Consider the following 24,910-nt stretch of genomic DNA (forward strand, 5'->3'; position numbering starts at 1 on the left):
GAATAGTTTCCAAAACTCTCACTGGGCAAGAGATCATTCCAAATCCCAATGCATTTTCTGCACTTGTGCATACCAGCACTTAGAGCTGCTCTACCCAAGAGAATTACTAGTTGTACAACCCCCTTCTTAATCTCTTTGGTGAGTTAAAGGAGCAAGTAGTACAGAAATGTCTCTCAGGTACTTCAAAAAAGTGGAATAGTCATTAGGAAGTGATTTTGAGGCAACTAGGCAAAATGCTCTGGAATAGAAAGTTTGATAGTTTCTTTGCAATTTTATTTTGCTATTAAATAAAACCATATGGCTACAAAAGAGTTCATTGCCTGTGAAACATCAACATCAAATGTTGAAAGCTAGAAATTTCTCAGACTAACAGAGATAGGGATTTTGGAGCTATAAATTGTCTTATTTTTATAATCCCAAACAATAACTTTGTGACATGCCAACTGGTAAGCAAAACCATAAACTACACTCCTTTGCTGGCATATGGTTGTCACACTCTGCTATGAGTTCTTATCATTACTTTAACAGCTCAAATGCCACCTCAAATGCTCACCAAGTACACACACAGTACTCACAACAGTTCCAGAAATGTGATATCATTTGATTCTTTAGTCTTATAATTCTGCTGTGTGATGCAAAATTAAAACAGCAAAATTCTTCTCCTAAGTCTAAACAAGAATTGGGTTCCTTATTCTTCACTACAAGCATGCTAAATTGATAGCAAACATACAGGTATCCAGATCATCTTTATTTTCTACTCTAGCTCCATTTCACTATTATCTGAATTATGTGAAGATAATCATAATAAAACTTGTTGCCTAATTCTTCCCTTACCCTCCATCAAACCATTGAGTGGCAACATGAGCAGGCAGAGGAATAAAACCAAGCTGAGCAAACCAACTTTACACTCCTATTTTGGGGACAAAAAGGACCAAAGCATGGAACAGGAGGAAGACAATGAAGTCAGAACTCCTGCACCAAAAGCTTCCAAGAAAAATATGAGCTGGTTACAGGCCATAGAGGACCTTAAGAAGGATTTTGAAAACCAAATAAGAGAAGTGGAGGAAAAATTGGGAAGAGAAATGAGAATGATGCAAGAAAATTATGAAATGAGAGTCAACGACTTGACTGAAGAAAATAACACCTTAAAAAACAGACTAACTCAAATGGCAAAAGAAGCTCAAAAAGGCAATGAGGAGAAGAATGCATTAAAGAGGGGTAACTTTTTTTTAAGAGATAAGTGTTACTTTTCTATAGGAAAGAACAGTCTTATCCTGCTGTGGCTGGATGTGGTGCCACTCAATGGCAATGTCTCAAGTGTAAAATGAGGTGCATAGTCCTGAACCCAGAGGGAGGGGAAAGGGAGTTGGCCAAGGCAAAGGTGGAAATATATAGGAATAATAATCCCCTCAATTCCCTTCAGGCGCTTCTGGGTCACTCTCTTTTTTTCCTCCTACTCTACAACAACTTCCTATTTCCCACTCAGAGAGCAATGAAGGAGACACAGATCAAGTGATTATAGAGACTAACAGCTTCAGAATTATGATTCTTTTGTCAAATCGTGCACAAAGAAAGAATCTATCAGAGTAGAGCATCCAGGTAGAGGGAGAAACTTGTATGTAAATAACAAGCCAAATTAAAAATGTGTTGAGGGAAAGAAAGCAATTTTTCAAAAACAGAGAAGTCCTAATCCAATATATAATTCAAGGTTCTGTGAATTATGAAATGACCCCACAGATAATATTAGCCATTAATATTCTTCCTCACATTTTGCTCCTAAAATCATAAATAATAGGTTACACTGAATAGGTTAAACTGAAAACATAAACATGTTTAACATAAAATAGGTTAAGCTAGAAACAAAAACAAATTTAGGCATTAATAAGGACATCAGAATTAAAATACATTCTTTCATTTGCTTTCTTTTCATTTATAAAGACTTGTGTGCTTTCCTCTTTAAACAATTTTCAAAATGGACCTTTGTCTCTTTAAGAGAAAAGGCATGGTCATTTCTAACCATATAATTTTACAACGTTCTAGAGTTGTAAAGACACATATCTTCATTTTAAAGTCTATTTTATTACATCTATAAAGTGTAAACTACCAATGATCATTCTTTGGGTTAAAATGTACTGGTACTTTTAGAGTGCTTTGATTGGTTGTAGGATAGGGACAGAGTGAAAGTAGGACAGAGTTTCAGCCGCACAAATGAACAATGAGACCTACTCCTCTTCCTGTAACCACCATCATCGAGATGGAAGAACAACTAAATAAACAGAGACAGAAAAGGCTCTGTGTTTATGCTTAGCATCAAATTCCATGGGATCCAATGTGCTGGGAAGGGTAAGTGGAACTGGAGTTCTTCTAACAGTCTAAAATAATAGCTCTTGCCTAGGTTGTCTTTGTGTCGACTCTTTCCTATTGTACAAGTGAAAACTCTTCCTGTTCCCTCTTGTGGAACTTCTATTTCCTTGTATTTGGGAAGCCTGGGGTCAGAAAATGACAAAGGAAATAAATTAGCTCTTACACGTTTAGGGTTTTAAAAAAAGCATATTTTTTGTTTGTTTATTTTTGGTATGACGGTAGAGGTGGCTTTGATAACTTCCAGTTGGATAAATCAAATATTAAGGAAATGTGGACCGACGTGGCTCATTTTCTCTAGTGCAGCCTTATGACAAGGGAGACTTTCCAATCTTATTTTTTAAAGTGTAGTAGCTATTCTGAAATGTTTGCAGTATTGTAGTTTATTTTGATTGACAAAGTAAAACATCTTTTAATAGCATGCAAATAAATACACATCTTAGATTTATGCAGTAGTATTCAGCGTATAAAACAGTTAAATTTTAAAATTATGCCTTTAATTACTCACCTTGATTATATATGTTGCTTTGCAGAGCTGGGAGAGAATTTAGAGATTGTTGAGCCCAACAACCTCATTTTACAGATGAGGAAACTAATGCCCTAGAGCAGAAGTGATTTGCCCAAGTCCCATAGACAGTAAGTGATAGATCCACAATTTGAACCCAGACCCTCTGATTTTAAATCATGTGCCCTTTTCATTGCAAAGCATCATAATGCCTAAATTTTTCACATCTGAGACATATTTTTTTTTTGCAAAGCACAAAATAAAATTATTTAGAAATGAGTTGATAAAAATCAACATACCCAATCAAACCAGACTCCCAGGGTCAGAGCAACACAATTTAACTGCCTAGTGCAATTAAACCAAATATATCTGTTTAATTTATGTTATAGAGACTTAATCAGTCATCTGGATTCAAATGGGTTTAAAAAGTTCTTGGAAGCATTTATTCCTCTAATTAATTGGATTTGGTTTAGAAGATAAAGATTCAAATCTTTGGTTCTATAATATCCACGCTTCTATGATTAATTATTTTAAATCATTTTAGGTTCTTTTTTTTTTTATTTGAAAACTAAGTAATCAGACATTTAAAAAAAATTTAACTACGTACAAATGGTATGGTGGTAAGGGAACAATTTTGTAATGACCTAATTGCTAGTAAAAGCAAGCTAACAAAACAGCAGGAGAAACACTATCCATCTGCTTCCCTCACTCCAGGGGCCAGGTAAAATTTGAACTATTTCAGGACAGATCCAGGGATTCTGATCCAATCCAAACAAATCTCAGGTTATTCCCAGTCTTGATGTTAACTTGATTCCATATCCATTCTGGTTTGGTTTTTGGGAACAAACTCAGAGGATAAGCAGATCAGATAATTATTCTACCCTACATTCAAAGAAATCTCTAAGATAGCATAAAGCTGGTCTGATTTCCCAAAGGTCTTCTGATATGGAGCTTACATGGGACTAAACTCTTCCCAAACTCTCTGGAATTTCCCCAAAATCGAACTGCCTTCTGCCAAGCAAAAAGTATTAGGGGCATTGATAATCCTAATATTCATCTAGTCAGGTAAATACTCCCATAACGTTGTTGTTATCAGTAGTTTCAATCTTATCCCCATTTGGAGTTTGTTTTTTTTTTTTTTGCAAAGATACTACAGTGATTTGCCATTTCCTTATCCAGATCATTTTATAGGTAAGGAAACTGAGGCAAACAGATTTAAATGTCTTGCCCAGGGTCACACAGCTTGTAAGTGTCTGAGGCTGGATTTGAACTCCAGCCTTCCTGACTCCAGGCCTGTCACTATATCCATCTTGCCACCTACCTGCTCTATTCATAATATTAGCAACCTTGATTTTTGTCTAGTTAGTTATATTCAACAAATTTAATGAGGAAATTCCATTTTGGGATCCTCTTGGTACCTAAATAGTGTCTTTGGCATGAAGAACATTTAGTAATTAACCAATTATGAAATGTTCTCTTGTCTTCACATTTATACAATAAGGTACTTTGCCTTTATCAAAGCTATCAGTATCCATTAGATAATAAGCTTACATCTTCAAACTTGAATTTGAGAAGAGGGATAAAGTAAGATCACTTGATCTTAGAGAAAACCAGTTTCTTTCCATCAAGAGGCAAAATGGAAAGCAAATAGACTTTTAATGAACAGGGATTGGTAAAATAGATTCGCCTCTCCTTAGAAAGAGAATGAAAGGCAGAAGGGATAAGAGGGGAGGAGAAAATGGGAATGTAGACTTCAGCAGAACTCTCCACAACTCAGGCATAGCCCCTACATTGCTCTGCCTGATTTCCTCACCTCTGATCACATAGTGCCAACAATAAAGTCACAGTATCCTCCGCTAAAGGGAGTATTACAGAGTAGAAAATGTGCTAAATTTTGGACTCAGAGCACCTGTATTCAAAACCTGGTTCTGCCAGTTGTGTAATGTCAGGAAAGTTACTTAACCTCTCTGGCCCCAGTTTCTTCATCTATAAGAAGGAATTTCTAGCTCTAAATCTATGATCTTAATTTCCTGTAGGACTGTGGTTGAAGTCCTCCATCCACCAATGTGGCTGCAACTCTCCTTTCTCCATTTCTTTTGTGGTGGCATTGAAGCTTCAGGGGCACTACTATTTCAGATACAGTCACAGTCCATTTAATTTTTGAGTCAGGATACATGACAGACTTCCATACTGAATTGCAATCATTCATCTCCAATGCCTACTCCAAAACCTTAGACATTTTCAAAGGGGGTGCTATACTTGGTGTTATTGGATGATTTTCTCTGCTAACTTCAAAATTAATGATACCCTATCAATTTCTTTGAAATATTCTTTGAAAAACTTTAAAGTTACTTACAAAGGAAGATTATAAATACCTTTCACTGGGATTCTTTTTTTTTTTTTAAGCAATCGGGGTTAAGTAACTTGCTCAAGGTTACATGGCCAGTTATTTCTGGGTGTGGTGGGTTCTTTTTTTTTTTTAAATCCACTCAGTTTTAATATGGTTATGTCTTTGGTTTTTTTTTTTATTTATTATTTATTTACTTTTAACATTCTTTTCTTTTTAAATATTGAGTTCCAAATTCTCTTCCTCAAAGAGGAAGTATGTTTCGTCCCAAAACATACCCTACCCACTAAGAAGGCTACCAATATGATATCAATTGTACATGCAAAATCATGCAAAACACATTTATATATTAGCCATATTGAAAAGAGAGCAATAAAAATGGAGAGAAAATTGTACTTTGGTTTGTATTCAGAGTTCATTAGTTCTCTCTGGAGGTGGATAGCATTTTCTCATCATGAGTCTTGGAATTGTCTCCGATCATTGTATTGATCAGAGTAGCCAAGTCTTTCACAGTTGATCATCTATTACAACATTGTTATTATTGTGCACAATGATCTCTTGGTTCTTCTCACTTCACTTTGCATCAGTTCATATAGGTCTTGCCATGTATTTTTTTCCTGAATCCACCCCCTCATTATTTCCCACAACACAATATAGCATGCCACAACTTATTGTCCTTCCTTGACTGATGAGCATCAACTCTATTTCTAATCATTTGCCACCTCAAAAAGATCTACTATGAATATTTTGTACATATAGGTCATTTTCCTTTTTCCTTGATATCTTTGGTGTAGAGACTTAGTGCTGGTATTGCTGGGTCAAAGGATATGGATAGTTTTATAGCCCTTTGGGCATAGTTCCAAATTGTTCTACAGAATTGTTGGACCACATTACAAGTACAATAGTGTACTTTTCCCCCCATCCACTTCAGCATTTATCATTTCTGATAGGTGTGAGGTGGTACCTCAGAATTCTTTTAATTTGCTTTTCAATAGTTATTTAGAGCATTTTTTTTCATATAACTAGAGGTAGTCTAGATTTCTTCCTCTGAAAACCCTTTATTCATATCCTTTAACCATTTATCAATTGGAGAATGGCACTATGCAGTTCCCTACATGTCTGAGAAGAGATCTTTATTAGAGAAACTTTGTGTAAATTTTTTAATATGTTATTTCATTGGTTATGGTACCTTTCAGCATAATGTAGTTTCCCTGACTATCTCTTCTAATCAGATTTATTTTTGCTTTTACTTCATCTGAGATCATGATTTCCACCTCTGCCTTGTTTTTACTTTTGTTAAAGCATATTAAATTCTGCTCCAGTCCTTTATTTTAACTCTGTGTGTGTGTGCGTGTGCCTTTCTGTTTCAAATGTGTCTCTTATAAACAACATATTGTTGGATTTTGGTTTCAATCCATTCTGCTATCCACTTCCATTTTATGGAATGTATTTCTCTCCATCCTATTTTCTTCTATTTATTCTCCTCTTTCTCTTTTTATCCTGTCCCTCCTCTAAAGACTGTTTTGTTTTCCATGTAGGGTAAAATAGATATCTATATATAATTGAGTGTGTATATATATATATATATATTTTTTTTTTTCTTCCCACTTTGAACCAACTCCAATGCGAGTGAGGTTCAGGTATTACCCACCATCTCCCTCTATTTTCCTCTTCACTGTAAAAGCACTTCCTTGCACATGTCTTTTATGTGAGAAAATTTTCCCCATTCTACCTCTCCCTTCCCCTTCTCCCAGTGCATCCCTCTTCCTCACCCCTACATTTTTGTAGATAATCCCAATATAATTGACTCATACTCCTATCCTCTATGTAGACTTCTTCCAATTGCCACAAAAATGATAAAGTTGTTAGAAATTACATGTGTCACTTCCCATATAGGAATATAAACAGAATAACTTTATTGAATGCTTTATGATTACTCTTTCACATTTACCTTTTACACTTCTCTTGAGTCTTGTGTTTGAATGTCAAATTTTCTATTCCACTCTGGCCTTTTCATCAGGAATGCTTGAAAGTCCCCTAATTCATTATATTCATTTTCCCCTGAAGGATCATACTCAGTTTTGCTGGGTAGGTTTTTCTTGGTTGTAAACCTAGCTCCTTTGCCTTCCAGAATATCATATTACAAGCCTTCCACTTCTTTAATGTGGAAGCCACTAAATTGTATGTGATCCTGACTATGATTCCAGGATATTTGAATTGTTTTTTTTTTCTGGATGCTTACAATATTTTCCCTTCTGACAAATGGCTCTAGAATTTGACTATAATATTCTTTGAAGTTTTCATTTTTGGATCTCTTTCAGGAGGTGTCCAGGGGATTCTTCCAATTTCTATTTAGATCCTCTGGATCTTAGACATCAGGTTAGTTTTCCTTGATAATTTCTTGAAATATGATGCCTAACCTCTTTCTTTAATCATGGCTTTCAGATAGTCCAATAATTCATTAAATTTTCTCTCCTTGATCTATTTTCCAGATCAGTTAATTTTTTGATGAGATATTTCACATTTTCTTCTACTTTTCATTCTATTGGCTCAGTTTTATTGCTACTTTATGTCTTACTTTATGATTAGTTTTCACTTGCCCAAGTCTAATTTTTATGGAATTATTTACTTCAATGATATTTTGTACCTTTTTTGTCCATTTAGCCAATTCTACTTTTTAAGGAGTTCTTTTCTTCCATAAATTTTTGTGCCTCTTTTACCATTTAACCAATTCTGTTCTTTAATGTATCCTTTTTTCAATATTTTCTGTTCCTTTTTTTTTTTTGCCAAGCTGCTATTTCTCTTTTCATAATTCTCTTGCATCACTCTCATTTCTTTTCCCAATTTTTCCTCTACCAATCTAATCTCATTCTTTAACTTTTCTAGGAATTCTTGTTGGGTTTTTGTTCAATTAGTATTCTTCTTTCAGGCCTGGATTTAGTTCTTTTCTCAGTGCTGTCTTCTACTGAGTTTATGTCTTGGTCTTCCTTACCAAGGAAGTTTTTTATAGTCAAGTTTATGTCTTGGTTTTCCTTTTATGGTCAAGTTCTTTTTTTGTTGTTCACTCATTTTTCTTGACTTTGAACTTTTTATTAAAGTTGGACTCTGCTCACCTGGGGGTGGTAAAGCTCTTTCCCAGTTTCAGGTTTTTTCTTGCTGCTATTGCCAGAGCTAGTTCTGAGGGTTCTGCAAGTTTTCAGTGCTTCCAAAGTGGTGTAATGAGGGGAGAGGTGTGGTCACTGCTCTTCTGGTCTGCATTCTGGTGTTTACCCAGGAAGAGTCCCTGCTCTTCTGCAGCCATAAGAACTAACATTACTCTCAGCTTGGAACTGAGACCAGGTCACCCATTCTTCCTCTCTTGATTCTTCTCCTTTTGGAACTATGATTAGGGACCCTATTCCCTTGTGGCAGACCAAAAGTGCTCCTCTCTGCCCTGGAACTGAGTATAGGCAGTAGAGCTGCCAATCAGAATCAGCCACATCTTCTGCCAGCAAAGGGTCCCCTGTAATCTCTCTGACAAGGTGTCTGACCCTCTTACCATCCCTGAACTGAGAGCTCCTGAAGCTGCTGCTGCTGCTGCTGCCACTCTTGTAGCCACCTTCTGGTGCTGTTTTAAAGGTGGATCAATTCTCATGTCTCCCCTAAGTGTATTTCAGTTTATGATGATAGAATAATAGATTTATAGCTAGAAGGAACCTAAAAGGTCATCTAATCCAAACTCTTCATTTTTACAGATAAGAAAACTGAGGTCCAGAGGAGTTGTGATTGGAGTGAGGCTATAAAGTTAGTAAATGTCAAGATCTAAGCTCAGATCCTCAAGATCCAATACTCCATCTAGTCTAGGAAAATTGGTTGACATCCCCTAAGCCTTGCTTCCATTATTTTTTAATGTGTACTTCTTAATGCCATAATTTCAAGTATATATTTAGTTGAAATTTCTTTTCTATGTTTTCTTCACATTTAATTTTTTAATAAATATCCTCAGTCCAAAGAAGAGAGTTAAACATTTAAATAAACTCAAAGTAACTCCATTTAGACTAAAACTTATAAAAGATTTTGAGCTTAATTCTTAATTCTCTTCACTCAACCCTCATATTGAATAAATGATTAAATTTTTTTATTCTACCTCCACAATATCTTTCCCATTAATTCCTACCTCTACTCCCATCTCCACTTGCAGTAACTTCCAAATTGGTCTACAATTGCCTCCAATCTTTTCCTTCTCCAAAATTTCATTTACATAGAAGCCAGATTGGTATTCTTAAAACAACAAAGCTATGGCCTTGTGTTACAGGATCAATATCTACCCAGGTTTCCCAAGGTCTTCCTCCAGTGTAGCCTAGGTTAATTCTTTCCCTAAAAGTCAAGGAAACTATCCCTAAAATATGCCTGGCCTAGGGAGCTAAGTTTCTAGATGCCTAGCTGTTGACATAACTTCCTGTGGGTCTCAGATCATGTTGTTATGACTTCCTAACCACTTAATGGAAAAAACATAAAAGCATTCCCTTGCAAAATTGGGCCCTTCAAATTTGAAATAACCAGACTGTTAACTATTCATCACACCCTGCCCTGCTGATATGACACATTTCTATATGAAGATGACAGGAACCTCTACCAGAGTGAAGCCTGTATCCTTGTTAAGTAAACTTTCTATGTCATGGCTCAGTATTTCTCCTTTTGTTAATTATTAGCTACAAGAGTTTAATTTCATTCCGGGTGACCAGTTGGAGTCAGGCCTAGCCCATAAACAACATGTCTCTTCCTTACAAAAATTTTCCAATTGCTCCCTATTGCTTTGAAGATAAACTAGAAATTCTTAGACTGGCATTTCAGTCTGGCTCCTATCTACTTTTCTAGTCTTATCTCATATTAGTTACTTTCCCACATTTTCCTCTCCAGTCAAAATTACCCAATAGAGTTTCCTCATATACAATATATTCCGCGTCCTCTTTCTCCATGTATTTGCAACAGTAGTTCTTCAGACCTAGGATGCATTCTCTCCTCATTTTCTTCTCCCATCTTACAAATCCCTAGACCCTTCAAAATACAGATCTTGGCCACTTCCTATACAAGGCTATTTCTGATTACTCCAATTACAGCATTCTCTCCTTCTTGATATTACTTTGTATATATTTTGCATTCACATATACATGTATATCTTCATTCCCCACACCCTGACTCCTGAATTTAATAATGACCATGAAAGTTGAGAACTGTTTTTTGTTTTGCCTATATGTATTTAGTGCCTACTGTAGCACATGCTTCAGTAATTGCTCAACAAATTTTCCTTAAACAGAAGTGAATGAACTGATAACCAGACAGGTCACATTTTTTTCATGGTGTAGACTTGCACAGAGTAATTTTATAGTTTTCTCTGAGGTATATAATATTGAATCTGATTAAGAAATATCATACCAGAAAAGCCAAACCTTCTGTCATGGACCTGAACCTCATAAATTCATTTTGACTGTAGATCTTCTGCTGTCTAAGCCCAATCTTATAAACCAGGGCCATGATGAACTAAAATTGTTCAGCTCAACCTTCTCTCTTTTTTCAGTTATTTTTATTCCATCCAAAACAATTTAATGAGAATTTATTAAGTGCCCATGATGTACTAGGCACTATGCTAGGCTTTAGGAATGCAAAGATAAATTTAAAACTATTTCCTGCCTTCAAGGAGCTTACATTCAACTGGGAAGGTATAATATTTAAACCTCTAAGTAAATACATGATAATTTGAAGAAGGAGAGTACTAATAACTAAGGAGATGTAAGAGATAGCAACTGATCTGACCTTTGAAGAAAACTAAGGTTTCTGGGAGATGGGGATAAGGAAAAAGTGCTTTCCAGGCATAGTGAATAAAAGAAGATAAAGGAGCCACTTCCAGAGCTAATCATGTATTTATATTGAGTATCATTTTTAAAGGCATGAACACAGGAGATGAGGATAAGTTCCCATCTAAGTTTCCTATTACTTCTACTTCAACAATCAGTACCTCCTTAGTGAAAATTAGATTCAGATTAGCAGGTTCTCTCATGAGTTCCTCTGTCTTTCAAGAAAGGTAGAATGACTTTGAAATTCCAGGAAAATTTCCTTATGTTGAAACTAAATGCAAAGCATAACTTGAACTCTTCAATGTATTGAGTTGATTTGCAGATATCTGTGTACCCACGATATGTTGAACTTGGGATAGAGAAATGTCTGCTGATTCTTTTCCACTGACTTTTAAAAATTTTTTTTAGAAAAAGAGGAATTATTCCAGAGTGTTTTGACACAGGTTGCTGAGCAGTTTTCAAGGTAAAATGCTTTAAAATGAATATTTACATAAATTTATATACATCTGCATATACATATACAGATTTTATGTCTGTCATTTATGGATCAATCTAGCTAAGTTTGAGAGACCCTTGGGTGATGAAACTCAGAGCATCTCTGAAAGACCATCTAAGTCTTATACAAGCTGCAATGTGTGTCAATGGTAAGAGTAGACACAATGACATAATGAAAGATCAGAGACATATATGCATAATATATGGTATGATATATTCTTAGAGAAATAGTTTGTTTAAATTAAGATGCCAAAAAGTGGTGGGAGTGAGAGAGGGGAAGGAAGAGGCAAAATTAAGAGAGATGGTTCTTTTTTTCTTTAAAAAAAAAGGGGGGGGCAAAAGGGGCAGTTATGTGGCGCAGTGAGTAGAGCACTGGCCCTGAAGTCAGGAGGATCTGGGTTCTGGTCCAGCCTCAGACATTTAACATAAAAACTAGCCGTGTGACCTTGGGCAAGTCACAACCCCAATTGCCCTCCAAAAAGCAAAAAAAAAAAAAGAAACTTTTTGGGGCAGCTAGGTGGTGCAGTGAATAGAGCACGGGCCCTGAAGTCAGAAGGACCTGAGTTCAGGTCCGGCCTCAGACACTTGACATATTTGCTAGCCGCATGATGTTGGGCAGGTCACTAAACCCCAACTGCCCTCCAAAAAGCAAAAAATAAAAATAAAAAAAGGGCAAAACCTAAAGTTTTGCTGTTACATTATCATTGAGGCCCCTATTATTACATGAAATACCATGTAACAGGATCACTCCTTTATTTTAACAATTAGCCTCCTTTGATTATATTGAAGATAGATTTCTCTTAACCCAAATTCTACTTTATTTAGAACAGTGCTATAATGTTTCCAGTATACTGTTGATGCTGTTGCAAATTCTCTTCCAAAATTGCTGGATGACTATGAAAGAAAGCATGTGTGAAGTTTTTTAAAAATGATAATTTACTTGCACTTTTTAAAATGTCACCTTAGAAAGTTCCAAAGAGAATCTAGAATTTTTTGTTCAATCTGAGAGGTCTGACATTGATCTTGAATTTAGTACTTTCACCATTCCATATAGGGAATAATAATAGATCTCTATTATTAAAGATCAAATAGCCTAGTTCCAACAAATTATAGCATACAACTATTATGATTCAAAAGAGAAAGCAATATAAATTTAATGTTTTATTTTTTTTCTGCAATTACATGTAAAAACAACTTCAACATTCTTTTGTCAAGTTTTGAGTTCCAAATTCTTTTCCTCCTTCCTCCCCACCCATTAAGAAGGCAAACAATTTGACATAGGTTATACATGTATAGCCATGCAATATACATTTCCATGTCAGTCATGCTGCAAAAAAAAAACCACAGGGAAAAAAGGGAACAAGAAAAATAAAGGAAGTAAAGAAAAAGTATCTTTGATCTGCATTCAGACTCCACCAGTTCTTTCTCTGGAGATGGGCAGCACCTTTCATAATAAGCCCTTCAGAATTGTCTTGGATCATCGTATTACTGAGCATAGCTAAGTTATTCATAGTATATCGTCATACAGTATTGCCATTACTGTGTACTATCTTCTTCTGGCTCTGCTTATTTCACTGAGAAAGTAATATAAACACGTAAATTATATTTTGTGAATTAGGAAATTCTTATCTGTTTGAGATAGATAGTCCTATAAGTTTAGAAAGGTTTCTGTTTTTGTGTCCAGAATGATTTAGATTGCCCATTTTTTGTCTACCATACATAATGATTTCTATTCCTGTACATAATGATGTCTATTTCTACCAGCTCCGTGTTCTTTAAAAAGTATTTGTCTTTGTTGCCCAAAAGATATTAAAAGCAAGTGGAAATATTAAATATGGTAGATCTATACCTTAATGTTTTTTAATGGTTTTTTCCTTTTTTCATTCTTAGAGCTTTCAAAATCAATGAACTGAAAACTGAAGTTACTAATCACTTGGCAATGCTGGAGAAACGATTTGAATGTAAGTTCCACCCATGCTATTAAAATGAACAGTATAGCGTAAGGTAGAAGTTGATATTCTCTGAGTTTAAGTAAGTGGTAGGGGTTGATCATACCTTCTTACTGAAATGTTTTACAAAAATATACCTTTTCATTTCAATAAATATCTCAAGGCTTAATACACATTGTGGTTGCATACATATAGGTTGTTTATTAATCATAGTGAATATAAATCCATGTTTTAAATAATCTTGATAATTTCGAATTTTGGCCGTCTTCTTGTCAGACCTACTTAGATCATCACTATTTTTGCTCAGTAGTGACTAACAGTTCATATTAGGAGTCAAGGAAATTTAAGCTCTTGTCATCTTACTTCTTGTTCTTACATTATTAATGTGGGGCCAGCCGGGGTACCTTCTTCCCCCAATTTACATTGATGGGTTGCATTCCCAGGTGAAATATCCCTGATTGAATTACTTTATGAATCTGCATGAGCATGAACCAGGACATTCATCTTTAATATTAAAGTAATTGATACAAGTATCTCAAATCAAAAGAATTTATTGAAATGGCATAGCAAAGCATCAGTAACAAAACATTTCCCTAATGAGTCTGGAGCATACACTCCCAGATATACACAAAGTATCAAGGGGAAGAGTAGGCGATTCCTCACAGTGCACAATTAAAGCAAATTTACCATTACTTAGGCTTATTAGAGGTGATAGCACCCTAATAAGACACACAATAGTGCATTCAACTAAACTTTATTGATTATTCAATAATACAAACTCAAACACATTATGAACAAACCACCAACCTCATTCATAAATAAGCATGTTTCATACCACTGCTTATGACAAGGTTCCCTCTTTGCCTAACCAATGGCTGTGTATCTCCCTTCGAGATGACAGTCTCTATCAGCAGGCATTGCTGTTGAGTAAAAATGAGGTACACAGATTTTCACCTTTGGAGAACATAAGAGTTTGTCTTAGTTACAACCCAGGAGCAAATGAGGGCTGGAGCTTCTGGTGGATTTTTATGATTCTAGCTAGGAGTATTTACAAATTAAATCTACAGTCTGACTGGTGATTAATAACTTAAGCTTATAATTAAAGGAAACTATCAATCAATCAACCAAAACTAACATCATTTGTAAATATCTATCAGTTGTTAACTAGATTTGAGAGACAAACACATTATTATTAGATGTTTATAAAACCTGTGGAACATATGTCTTTTGTGTCTGTTTACCAAATTTGGGGGACATACATGTTGGTAAACCTCTGAAATTGTTAATATTACCATGCCACAGGGAGGGAAATCACTGTTTCTATGGTCACTCATTATTATTTAAAATCTCATTAATAAAATGTTACAAAAATATAGATGGACATTATTTTGGAATTATTTCCAGGAATTCCAATTTCTCATTCCAAAATCTTGAATATTAATATCTGTTGAGAATTTGTAAAATGTGCTGCAGCAAAATTTGTCTCCATCAGGGCAGCTATGTGGTGCAGTGAATAGAGCACAGACCCTGGAGTTAGGAGGACCTGAGTTCAAATCCAGCCTCAGACACTTGACACTTAACTAGCTGTGTACTTTGGGCAACTCAACCCCAACTGCCTTGCCTTCCCTCCTCCAAAAAAATTTTTTTGGCTCCTTTAGTAATGTTTTGTCTTTTATTATCTGAAAATGATTAAAGATCATGCTGCAATTTTAAATTCATTTACAGGTACAGGATGTGCCTTCTCCTAAATATGTTATTTAATTGGCTCTCTCAAAACCTAAGCATTGATGACCTACCTTGTTGGCAATGGGACAGAGTAGCATAGGTTGGGGCTTTTTTACTTTTTTACTTAGGCATTATTTCTTTCCTTAGTCCCATCTTATTTCTATCCAAGATGTCATGGACCAAATACCCAAGTGTTCAATTTTTTCCTGTATTCATTTCCCTCTTGTCTATACTTTTCACTGTCCCCCTATCCTTTTCTTCCTTAATTTACCAATATGATCCACCTTCTTCCACTTTACCTCAATAAGCTATAGCATGCCCGGGGGCAGCTAGGTGGTTCAGTGTCAGGCCTGAATCAGGAAGATTCATCCTCCTGAGTTTAAATCTGGTCTCAGACACTTACTAGCTGTGTGACCCTGAGCAAGTCACTTAACCCTGTTTGCTTCAGTTTTCTCATCTGTAAAATGAGCTGGAGAATGAAATGGTAAACCACTCCAGAATCTTTTGCCAAGAAAAACTCCAATGGGATCACAAAGAGTCAAACACAACTGAAAAATGACTCAACAACAAAAAAATAACATGCCTAACCTAAAATCTTCACATTGGCCTTATCTAGATCCTCCAATAATTCATTTCCCCATACCTCACTTTTACTTTCCAATTACCATTCTTCCATTTAGGTGATTATATGACTAATCCATTAGTGTTACTGACCAAGAGTCAATACGAATCACATCATTATCCAGATTCTTCCTCGAAGTTCTCATGACTATGTAACCTGACACCCAAAGCCTATTGGAATGGGAATCTCTCCTCCTTAGTGGAGATCTATGCCCTACACCTGTGTTTTGATTTTTTGTTTGTTTTTTCTAGAGAACCAGGGCTAAACATTTATTCAGCACAACTCTGGTATAAACAACTCCCACTTAAGCACTGACTGAGCAGTCGCTATTCCAATCATTAGGGGTGATTCTAGACCCTGGGTGGGGAACTTGTGGCCTCAAGGCCATATGTGGCACTGTAGGTCTTCAAGTATAGCCCTCTAACTGAATCCAAATTTCACAGAATAAATCTCCTTAATAAAAGGATTTGTTCTGTAAAACTTGGACTCAGTCAAAAGGTTGTACCCAAGGACATAGAAGGCCACAGTTTCCCCACCCCTGTTCTAGACCAGGCTAATATAGAAATCAGTATTTACAGTGTTGGTGGCACACCTTGTATCAAACCATCTATTTCCATAATGATATGATATACTGACAGGATCATCTTTTCCATAAAAGCATATCTAAACTGAGGACCAAGCATTTTCTTAGTCCAAAATCCTCACATCATACCTGGAATATGCTTTCTCTAGGAAATGAACAATTCAACTAGTCTCAAAATGCCCTTCATTTGAAGTTTTAAAGGATAAGATCTTTCCTATTACTGGTTGTGGAACTCCTTCCAAAATCCAAATCATATCTAGAAAGAACTAATTATTGATCTTTCTTACCTTTTATGGAACAACTGTTCATTTTCTATTGGCTAGTCCTTCAATAGATCTTTCCATAACTTTCTTTAACCTCCTGTTTCTCAGGCCCTCAAACTAGAATATCATTTTATAAGATAAATTCCTTGAGAAGACCATCTACAATAGGGGCCTCCTCTCTCTTCTCAATCCTCTCTCTTATAATCCAGCTTCTAATCTCCTCAAGTCACCAAAATTGCTCTCTCCAAAGTTACTAATGATGTCTAAATTGCCAAATCCCATGGCTTTTTTTCAATCCTCTTTCTTCTTGACCTCCCTGAGGCCTGTGAGACTATTGATCACTCTCTCCTCCTTGACACACTCTTCATTCTAGGTTTTCAGCACACCACTCTCTTCTTACCTATAAAACTGTTCATTCTCAGTCTCCTTTACTGGATCTCATGCCAATCACACCCTCTAACCTTAGGTGTCCCACAGGATGCCTCAGGCCCTCTTCTCCTTTCCATCTATATTACTTCACTTCTACATCTTTACTATTTCATCTATATTACTTCACTTGGTGATTTCATCAGCTCCTATGGATATAATTATGGTTCTCAAATTTATCTGTCCTGCCCTAATCTGATCTCCAATCTTGCATCTTAAATTCAATGTGTCCAAAAGTATTGCAGTAGCCCATTGGAGGGGTCTCCTGGCCTCGAGACATCCCACTTCAGTCTATTTTCCATTCAACCACCAAAATAATTTTCCTAAATCACAAGCCTGAGAGTTACCTCTCTACTCAGTAAACTACATGGCTCCTTATCACCTCCAGAATAAAATACAAAATCCTCTACTGACCTTAATGTTCTGGCTCCCCTACACCTTTCTGATTTTCTTACATCCTACTCCCTACCATGTACTCTTCAATATAGATACATTGCCTCTTTGTTCATCAAACAAGGCACTCCATCTCTTGGCTCTAGCCATTTTCTCTGACTGTCCCCTATGCCTAGAATGTTTTCTCTCCTCATTTTTACTCCTAACTTCTCTGACTTTCTTCAGCTATCAAATAAAATTATATCTTCTACCAAAAGTCTTCCCCAATCCCTCTTAGTTCTAGCACATTCTGTTAATTATTTTCTATTTATCCTGTATATAACTTTCTTGTACATATTTGTTTGTTTATTGTCTCCCCCACTACACTGTGCCCTTTTTAAAGGCATAACTTCTTTTTATTCTTTTTGTATCCCCAACACTTAGCACAATATCTGGCACATAGTAGGTGTTTAATAAATGCTTATTGAGTGACTAAAAAAAGTACTTGCATCAATTTTATTCAGATTTTGTCTACAAAAAGTATAGCATAAAACTGGGCTATTTGGGTAGACAACCTACAAAAGATATATACTGTGCCCCTTGCTGTTTTTTACCTTCTTGGCTGCTAATACTGCAAAGAACATTTTACTTGAACTGAAAACTGAGGTCCATCATGTCCTTTAATTTTATCAATCATTTTTGAAACATTAGGAATGGTTCTCGTAATAAGTTCAGTCTTGACATTGTGTCCCATAATCCACCATAAATCTTTATTTTCTACTGGTATTTTTCATTAGCCAAACCAGAGATTTATAAGAGTTAATTGTTTTCCTATCTTCCTTCCTGTTCCAAATCTTTAAATATTGTGATAATTTCCTTATCTCCTCCTTGATTCTATTTTAAGACATATTTACAACTTATTTTAAGACACACAAGACTACTAGATCCCCAAAGGTTTTTCCTAATAATCAAATGTTAATTTTTGGTTTCTGCTTCTGAACCTGTGATACTAACTGCCCTATAGATCTCCTCAGGTCAACCCACGTTTTGTAACTTTCTCTATATTTCCCAACTGGAAGTGAGGGGTGGGGAAGAGGAACACTTACAGAAGTCTGATTTTTTGTCTTTTTTTTTTTCATTTTCTTTGACCATATCTGGCACTATGGTAACTTGTGAGCTAGTATCTAAAAGAGCCAACATGTGGTGGTCTTGACCCTTAGTATGATGAATCACTAATTCCAAATAGAGGTGTATGTCCCACTGTCAGAACATAAGAAGGAGACTGATGATCCCTATAGTGGAACTGGGTTCTGATCTATCAGTTACAGTACTAGTTTCAGTTGGGTTGACCTGCAACCAAAAGTGAAGAAGCCTAAAATTTCTTTAATCTTTCTTCACCTTTTCTTTTGGCCCATACTGGATTTTCTGATAACTGTCAAAGATGAAGAAGACTTAATCATCCCTGTTGGGTTGAAAAATCACTATTTCAGTGTTCCAACAGTTGCAGAATCAAAATAGGGTTGCATTTAGAATTTTTAATATCTTTTATAGACCTGTTTATACAACACTCATGGATTTTTTTTAAAAAAATAAGTTTTTATTGATGTCTTCTAATTTTTACATCATTATAATTATTTCTATTATACTTCCCTACTCATCCCAGAAAGTTACCTAATATAACAAATAGTATTTTTAAGAGAGGGAAAACAAATCAGCATATAACTGACTGATACATGAGATAAGTCCAAAAAACACTGCAATGTGCAAGACTTATGGACCTCCCACCTCATCGAAGGGGCAGGTTACTGGAGTCTTCTCATATCTCTTCATTCTAGTCATGCTTTAGCTTTATAATTTTGTTACATTGACTTTTGGGTTTGTTTGGTTTTTTTGGTATGGACTTATTCTTTCCATTTACATTGTTGTAGTTACTGTATGTGTTGTTTTATTGACTTAGCTTACTTCATTCTGCATCAGTTCATAAAGATCTTTTCCCTGTTTCTATAGTAATAAAAGTTATCTAATTTATCTTTTGTAATTTCCTCTATCTCTTGTTTAATTAAGAATGCCTAGCCTACCTATTGCTGTGAGAGGTATATGATCTGTTTCTCTTCTATTTTTTCATGTATGATTATTAAGATTAAGGTCATGTATCCATTTAGAATATATTGTGCAATACAGTGTTGGTCTGTAGTTTAATTTCTGCCAGACTTTTTTCCAGTTTTCCCAGGAGTTTTAATCAAATAAGGTTTTCCTAGCTAATTAATGTTTTATGCTTCATTAAACACTGAGTTATTGAGTTCTATTGTTTCTGATTCTCCCTTATCTAGTCTGTTCCATTGATCTATCTCTCTGTTCTTTAGCTAAATACCAGATGATTTTGAAGATTGCTTTATAATAAAGACTGAGATCTTCAAGTACTATTACCCCTTTCATTTCTCCTTCTTTTCATAATTTTCCTTGATATCCTTTATTTTTTGTTTTTCCAAATTAATTTTGTTATTATTTTGTCCTTTTATAAGGTATCCCTTGAATAATTTGACTGGTTTAGTATTAAAAATATAAGTTAATTTTGGTAATATTGTCATTTTTGTTATATTCACACAGCCTAGCCATGAACACTGAATATTCCTCCAGCTATTTAAGTTGTTCTTTATTTCTTTAAGGAGCACTTTGTAATAGAATGTGCATAAGTTGTTTGTATGCTTGGATTGATAGATCCTAAGATATTTTATACATTTTGTAGCTGTTTGGAATGGGAGTTCCCTTTTTATTATTGCTCCTTATGTTTTGTTATAATTTTATAGAAGTACTGTTGATTTTTGAACATTTATTTCATAGCCTGCAACTTTGCTAAAGATTTTGACTCAATTATCATCTTTGCTGATTCAAGTATATCATCATGTCTTCAGCAAACAGGGAAAGTTTTATCTCCTCTTTATCTATGTTTACATCTTTAATGTCTTTCTCTTGTTTTATTGCTATTACTAGCATTTCCAGAAATATATAAGATAGTAGTGGGGGGACTGGGCATTTTTGCTTCACTCCTATATGTATTAGGAAAAGTTCTAGGTCAGGAGTGGGGAACCTGTAGCCTCAAGGCCATATGTGGCCCTCTAGGTCCTCAAGAACAGCCCTTTGACTGAATCCAAACTGCACAAAAGAAATTCCCTTAATAAAAAGATTTGTTCTGTACAACTTGGACCTAGAAGGCTACATGCAGCCTCAAGGTCAAAGGTTCCCCATCCCTGTTCTAGGGCATCCCATTGCAAATATAATGATTGCTTTTTGTTTTAGAGAGAAGGTTTTTGTGATTTTTTTTAAAAGATCCCCACATGCCTGTACTTTGTAGGGTTTTTAGCAGAAGAGAGTGTTAACACATTGCAAAAGCCTTTTCTGCATCTATTGAGATGATCATGTGGTTTGGAATGTTTTGGCTTATAATGCAATTAATTATGTTGATTGTTTTTCTGCTACTGAATCCCTGGTATAAACCCTATTTGGTCACAATGAACAATTTCTCATTAAAATACTACAGTCTCTTTGATAGGACTTTGTTTACATTTTTAAAATTCAGTATTCATTGATGATATTGGCTTACACTTTTCTTTCCATGTTATATCTTTTCTTGCTTTAGGTATTAGGACTACATTTGTCTCATAAAAGGATCCTGGTAGAGTGATTTCTTTTTCAATTTTTGAGAATAATTTGTTAAGTATGGTACTTATTGTTCCTTAAAAGTTTGGTGGATTTCTCCTATTAATCCATCAAGACTAGGAGTTTTTTTCTTTAGTACTTCCTTCACAACTAGATCTAGTTTCTTTTCCAAGATTGGGTTATTTAAGATCTCTAACTGGTGTTCTAATAGTTTAGGTATGCATATTTTTAAATTTTTATTTATTTTTAACATTCCTTTTTTAAAATTTTAAGTTCCAAATTCTCTTTTCCTCCTGTGTTTCCCCCACCTGCTGAGAAAAGTAAGCAACATGATATCAATTATACACATAAAGTCATGCAAAATATATTTCCATATTAGCCATTTTTTTAAAGAAGAAACATAAAGAAAGTGGAAAAAAGTATGGTTCAATATGCACTCAGAGTTTATCAGATCTCCCTCTGGAAGTGGATAGCATTTTTCATCATGGGTTCTTAAGAACTGTCTTAGATGGGGTGGCTAGGTGGCACAGTGAATAGAGCACCAGCTCTGGAATCAGGAGGACCTGAGTTCAAATCCCGCCTTGGACATTTAACACAAGCTGTGTGACCTTGGGAAAGTCACTTAACCACAATTGCCCTGCTTTCCCCTCCTCCGAAAAGCAAAAAACAAAATTATCTTAGATAAGAATAGCTAAGTCTTTCACAGTTGATCATGATACAATATTGCAGTTACTGTGCACAATATTCTCCTGGTTCTGCTCACTTCACTTTGCAGCAGTTCCTATAAGTCTTCCCAGGTTTTTCTGAGACCATCCTGCTCATAATTCCTTATACCACAACAGTATTCCATCAAAATTGTATAATACAACTTTGCCACCACAAAAGGAATTGTTCTAAATATTTTTGTACATATAGCTTCTTTTCCCTTTACTTTGATATCTTTGGGATACAAAGCTAGTAGTGGTATTGCTGAGTAAAAGGTTATAAACAGTTTTATAGCTCTTTGGGCACCATTCCAAAGTGTGCTCCAGAATGGTTAGAACAGCTTACAACTTCTCCAACAGGATGTATTTTTCCACATCCCCTCCAGCATTTCTCATTTTCCTCTACCATAATTTTAGCTAATCTAATAGGTGTGAGTTGTTTTAATTTGCATTTCTTTATTCAATAGTGATTTGTAGCATTTTTTCCATGTGTCTATTGATGGCTTTGATTTTTTTCTTCTGAAAATTGCCCATTCATATTCACTAACCATTTAGCAATTGGGGTATGGCTCCTCTTTTTATAGATTTGGCTCAGTTTCCTAAATGTTTGAGAAATAAGGCCTTTATCAGAGAAGTATGCTGTAAATTTTTTTTCCAGTTTTCTGATTTCCCTCTAATATTGGCTGCAATGGTTTGTTTGTGCAAAACCTTTTTTTTTTTATCTTCATGCAATCAAAAATGCTCATTTTGTTTCCTGTGATCCTCTATGTATCTTGTTCTTGTCCCCAGAGCTTGGACCTTTAGGTTGAACAAACATTAAATTACTATGGTCATTTGCTACTCTGTATTATGTAGCCAATACTATTTCTTATCCAGTACCAATTATTTTCATAATTATTGTGTGTAGTATAGTTTGAAATCTGATAACTCTAGGCTGCCTTCTTTCACATTTTTTCATTGATTTCTTTTATATTCTTGACTTTTTGTTCTTCCAGATGAATTTTGTGATTATTTTTTCTAGCTCTATAAAATAATTCTTTGGTATTTTGATGGGTGTGACACCAAAAAGTAAACTAGTGTAGGTAGAATTGTCATTTTTGTTATTTTGGCTCAGCCTACCCATGAGCAATGAATATTTTTCAAATTGCTTAGTTCTATCTTTGTGTGAAAAGTGTTTTGTAATTGTTTTCATATTTTCATAAGGTTTTGTCTTGGCAAGTAGACTTCCAAGTATTTTGTATTGTCTGCAGTTATCTTAAATGGAATTCCTCTTCCTAGCTTTTCCTGCTAGGGTTTTTGTAATTCGTAGAAATATGGAAGATTCATGTGGATTTATTTTATATCCTACAACTTTATAGAAGTTGTTGATTGCTTCAATTAGTTTTTAGTTGATTCTCTAGGGTTCTCTAAGTACACCATCATAATATCAGCAAAGAGTAATAGTTTCATGTCCTCATTCCCTATTCATATTCCTTCTATTTCTTTTTCTGTCATTGCTATAGCTAGCATTTCTAGCATAATATTTAATAATAGTGATGATAGGGACTTCCATGCTTTACCTTTGATCTTATTGGGAAGGCTCTTAGCTTATCCTCATTACAGATAATATTTGCTCTTGGATTTAGATAGATGCACTTAATCCTTTTAAGAAAGGCTACATTAATTCCTATGCTTTCTGGTATTTTAATAGAAAGGGGCAGTGTATTTTGTCAAATACGTTTTCTGCATCTACTGATATAATCGTATGATTTTTGTTGCTTTTGTTATTGATAAGGTTATGCTATGTTTTTTTTAAAGCAATTGGGGTTAAGTAACTTGCTCAAGGTTACATGGCCAGTTATTTCTGGGTGTGGTGCTGAGTGTCTGAGCCCGGGATTTGATCTCCAGGTCATCCTGACACTGGAGCTGGTGCTCTTACTCGTTGAGCCACCTGGCCGCCCCTAAGCAATTGGGGTTAAGTAACTTGATCAAGATTACACGGCCAGGTGTTTCTGGGTGGGTACAAAATGTCTGCGCCTGGGATTTGATCTCCAGGTCATCCCGACACTGGAGCCGGTGATTTTACTCGATGAGCCACCTGGAAGCCCCTGGTTATGCTATTTTTAAAGGCATTCTTGTGTTTCTTTTGTCTTCTTGGTTTTGTTAACATGTTTTAATTATTCTTATTTATTTCTTCTGGTTTTGTTGGGATTTCACCTTGCTCATTTATTATTTTATGGATTTGATTTTTCTGATTTCTTCTTTTTAATCAAATTAGCTAAAGGTTTTCAATTTTATCAATCCTTTCAAAGACTAGTTTTGAGTTTTATTTAAATCTGTATTATTTTTTGCTTCTAATTTATCCCTTTCCCAATTTTTGTTTGTTTATTTTTTATTTTTCTAATTTTTAAAATGTATATCCCCTTCATTAATCCTCTTTTTCTATTTTGTTAATGTATATTTGTAGGGATATGATTTTTCCTCTGAGGACTGCTTTAGCTGCATCCCAGAAATTTTGGTATGTTGTTTCATCACTATAATTTTTTTCATATAGTTATTAATTGTGTCTATGATTTGTTCCTTGATTCACTCATTACTTAGGATTTCATCATTAACTATACATTTGGGTCTGTGTCTTTTATTTGTAGTTTCTGAACCAATGATTATTTTTATTGTATAATGGTCTATAAAGGATTTGTTGACTATTTCTGCCTTTTTAGATTTTTTTTAGCAATGTCTCTATGTTCTAGTACATTGTGAACTTTTATTGCTAAGAAATATATATATATGCTTTTGTAGTCCCATTTAGAAGGTATATATGTAATAGTAAAGTACAAAAATAGAAATAAGAATGGAATTACAGCAAAGAGACCATTAAGAGACTTCTTTCAAATGTACACAAAAATACAGGAGTGAAGGCAGAAATCAGGTAGAGGTAACAGTGAAGAGGTGAACCTTGGCCATTATGGACAGAACCACTATACACAGGTGAATCAATGTGGTTTTACTTTTTTTTTGGTTGGGAAACATTACAAAAAGAGAAGATGAAAGAGAGAGGGAAGATGGGGGAGGGAATAGAGGAGAGTCT

General features: G+C 35.1%; 1 protein-coding gene across 3 annotated transcripts in view; it reads left to right on the top strand.

The window, feature by feature from the left end:
- Positions 1–24,910, top strand: part of PDE9A (phosphodiesterase 9A) — a 167,189-nt gene that overhangs the window by 69,964 nt on the left and 72,315 nt on the right. The window contains exons 1-3 of one of the 3 annotated variants that reach the window (XM_069074815.1): positions 2,149–2,343; positions 11,456–11,510; positions 13,433–13,503. In XM_069074815.1, the coding sequence (XP_068930916.1) occupies positions 2,301–2,343; positions 11,456–11,510; positions 13,433–13,503 (169 nt within the window). In that variant the 5' untranslated portion in view covers positions 2,149–2,300. Of the gene's footprint in view, positions 1–2,148; positions 2,344–11,455; positions 11,511–13,432; positions 13,504–24,910 lie in introns of those variants that run through there. The other 2 variants (XM_069074814.1, XM_069074816.1) reach the window with 2 other exon arrangements.

The sequence above is a fragment of the Petaurus breviceps genome, unplaced genomic scaffold, assembly GCF_028583685.1.
Source record: "Petaurus breviceps papuanus isolate PSGF00001 unplaced genomic scaffold, PetGlider_PUasm1.0 90897, whole genome shotgun sequence".
In the NCBI taxonomy this organism is placed as follows: domain Eukaryota; kingdom Metazoa; phylum Chordata; class Mammalia; order Diprotodontia; family Petauridae; genus Petaurus; species Petaurus breviceps.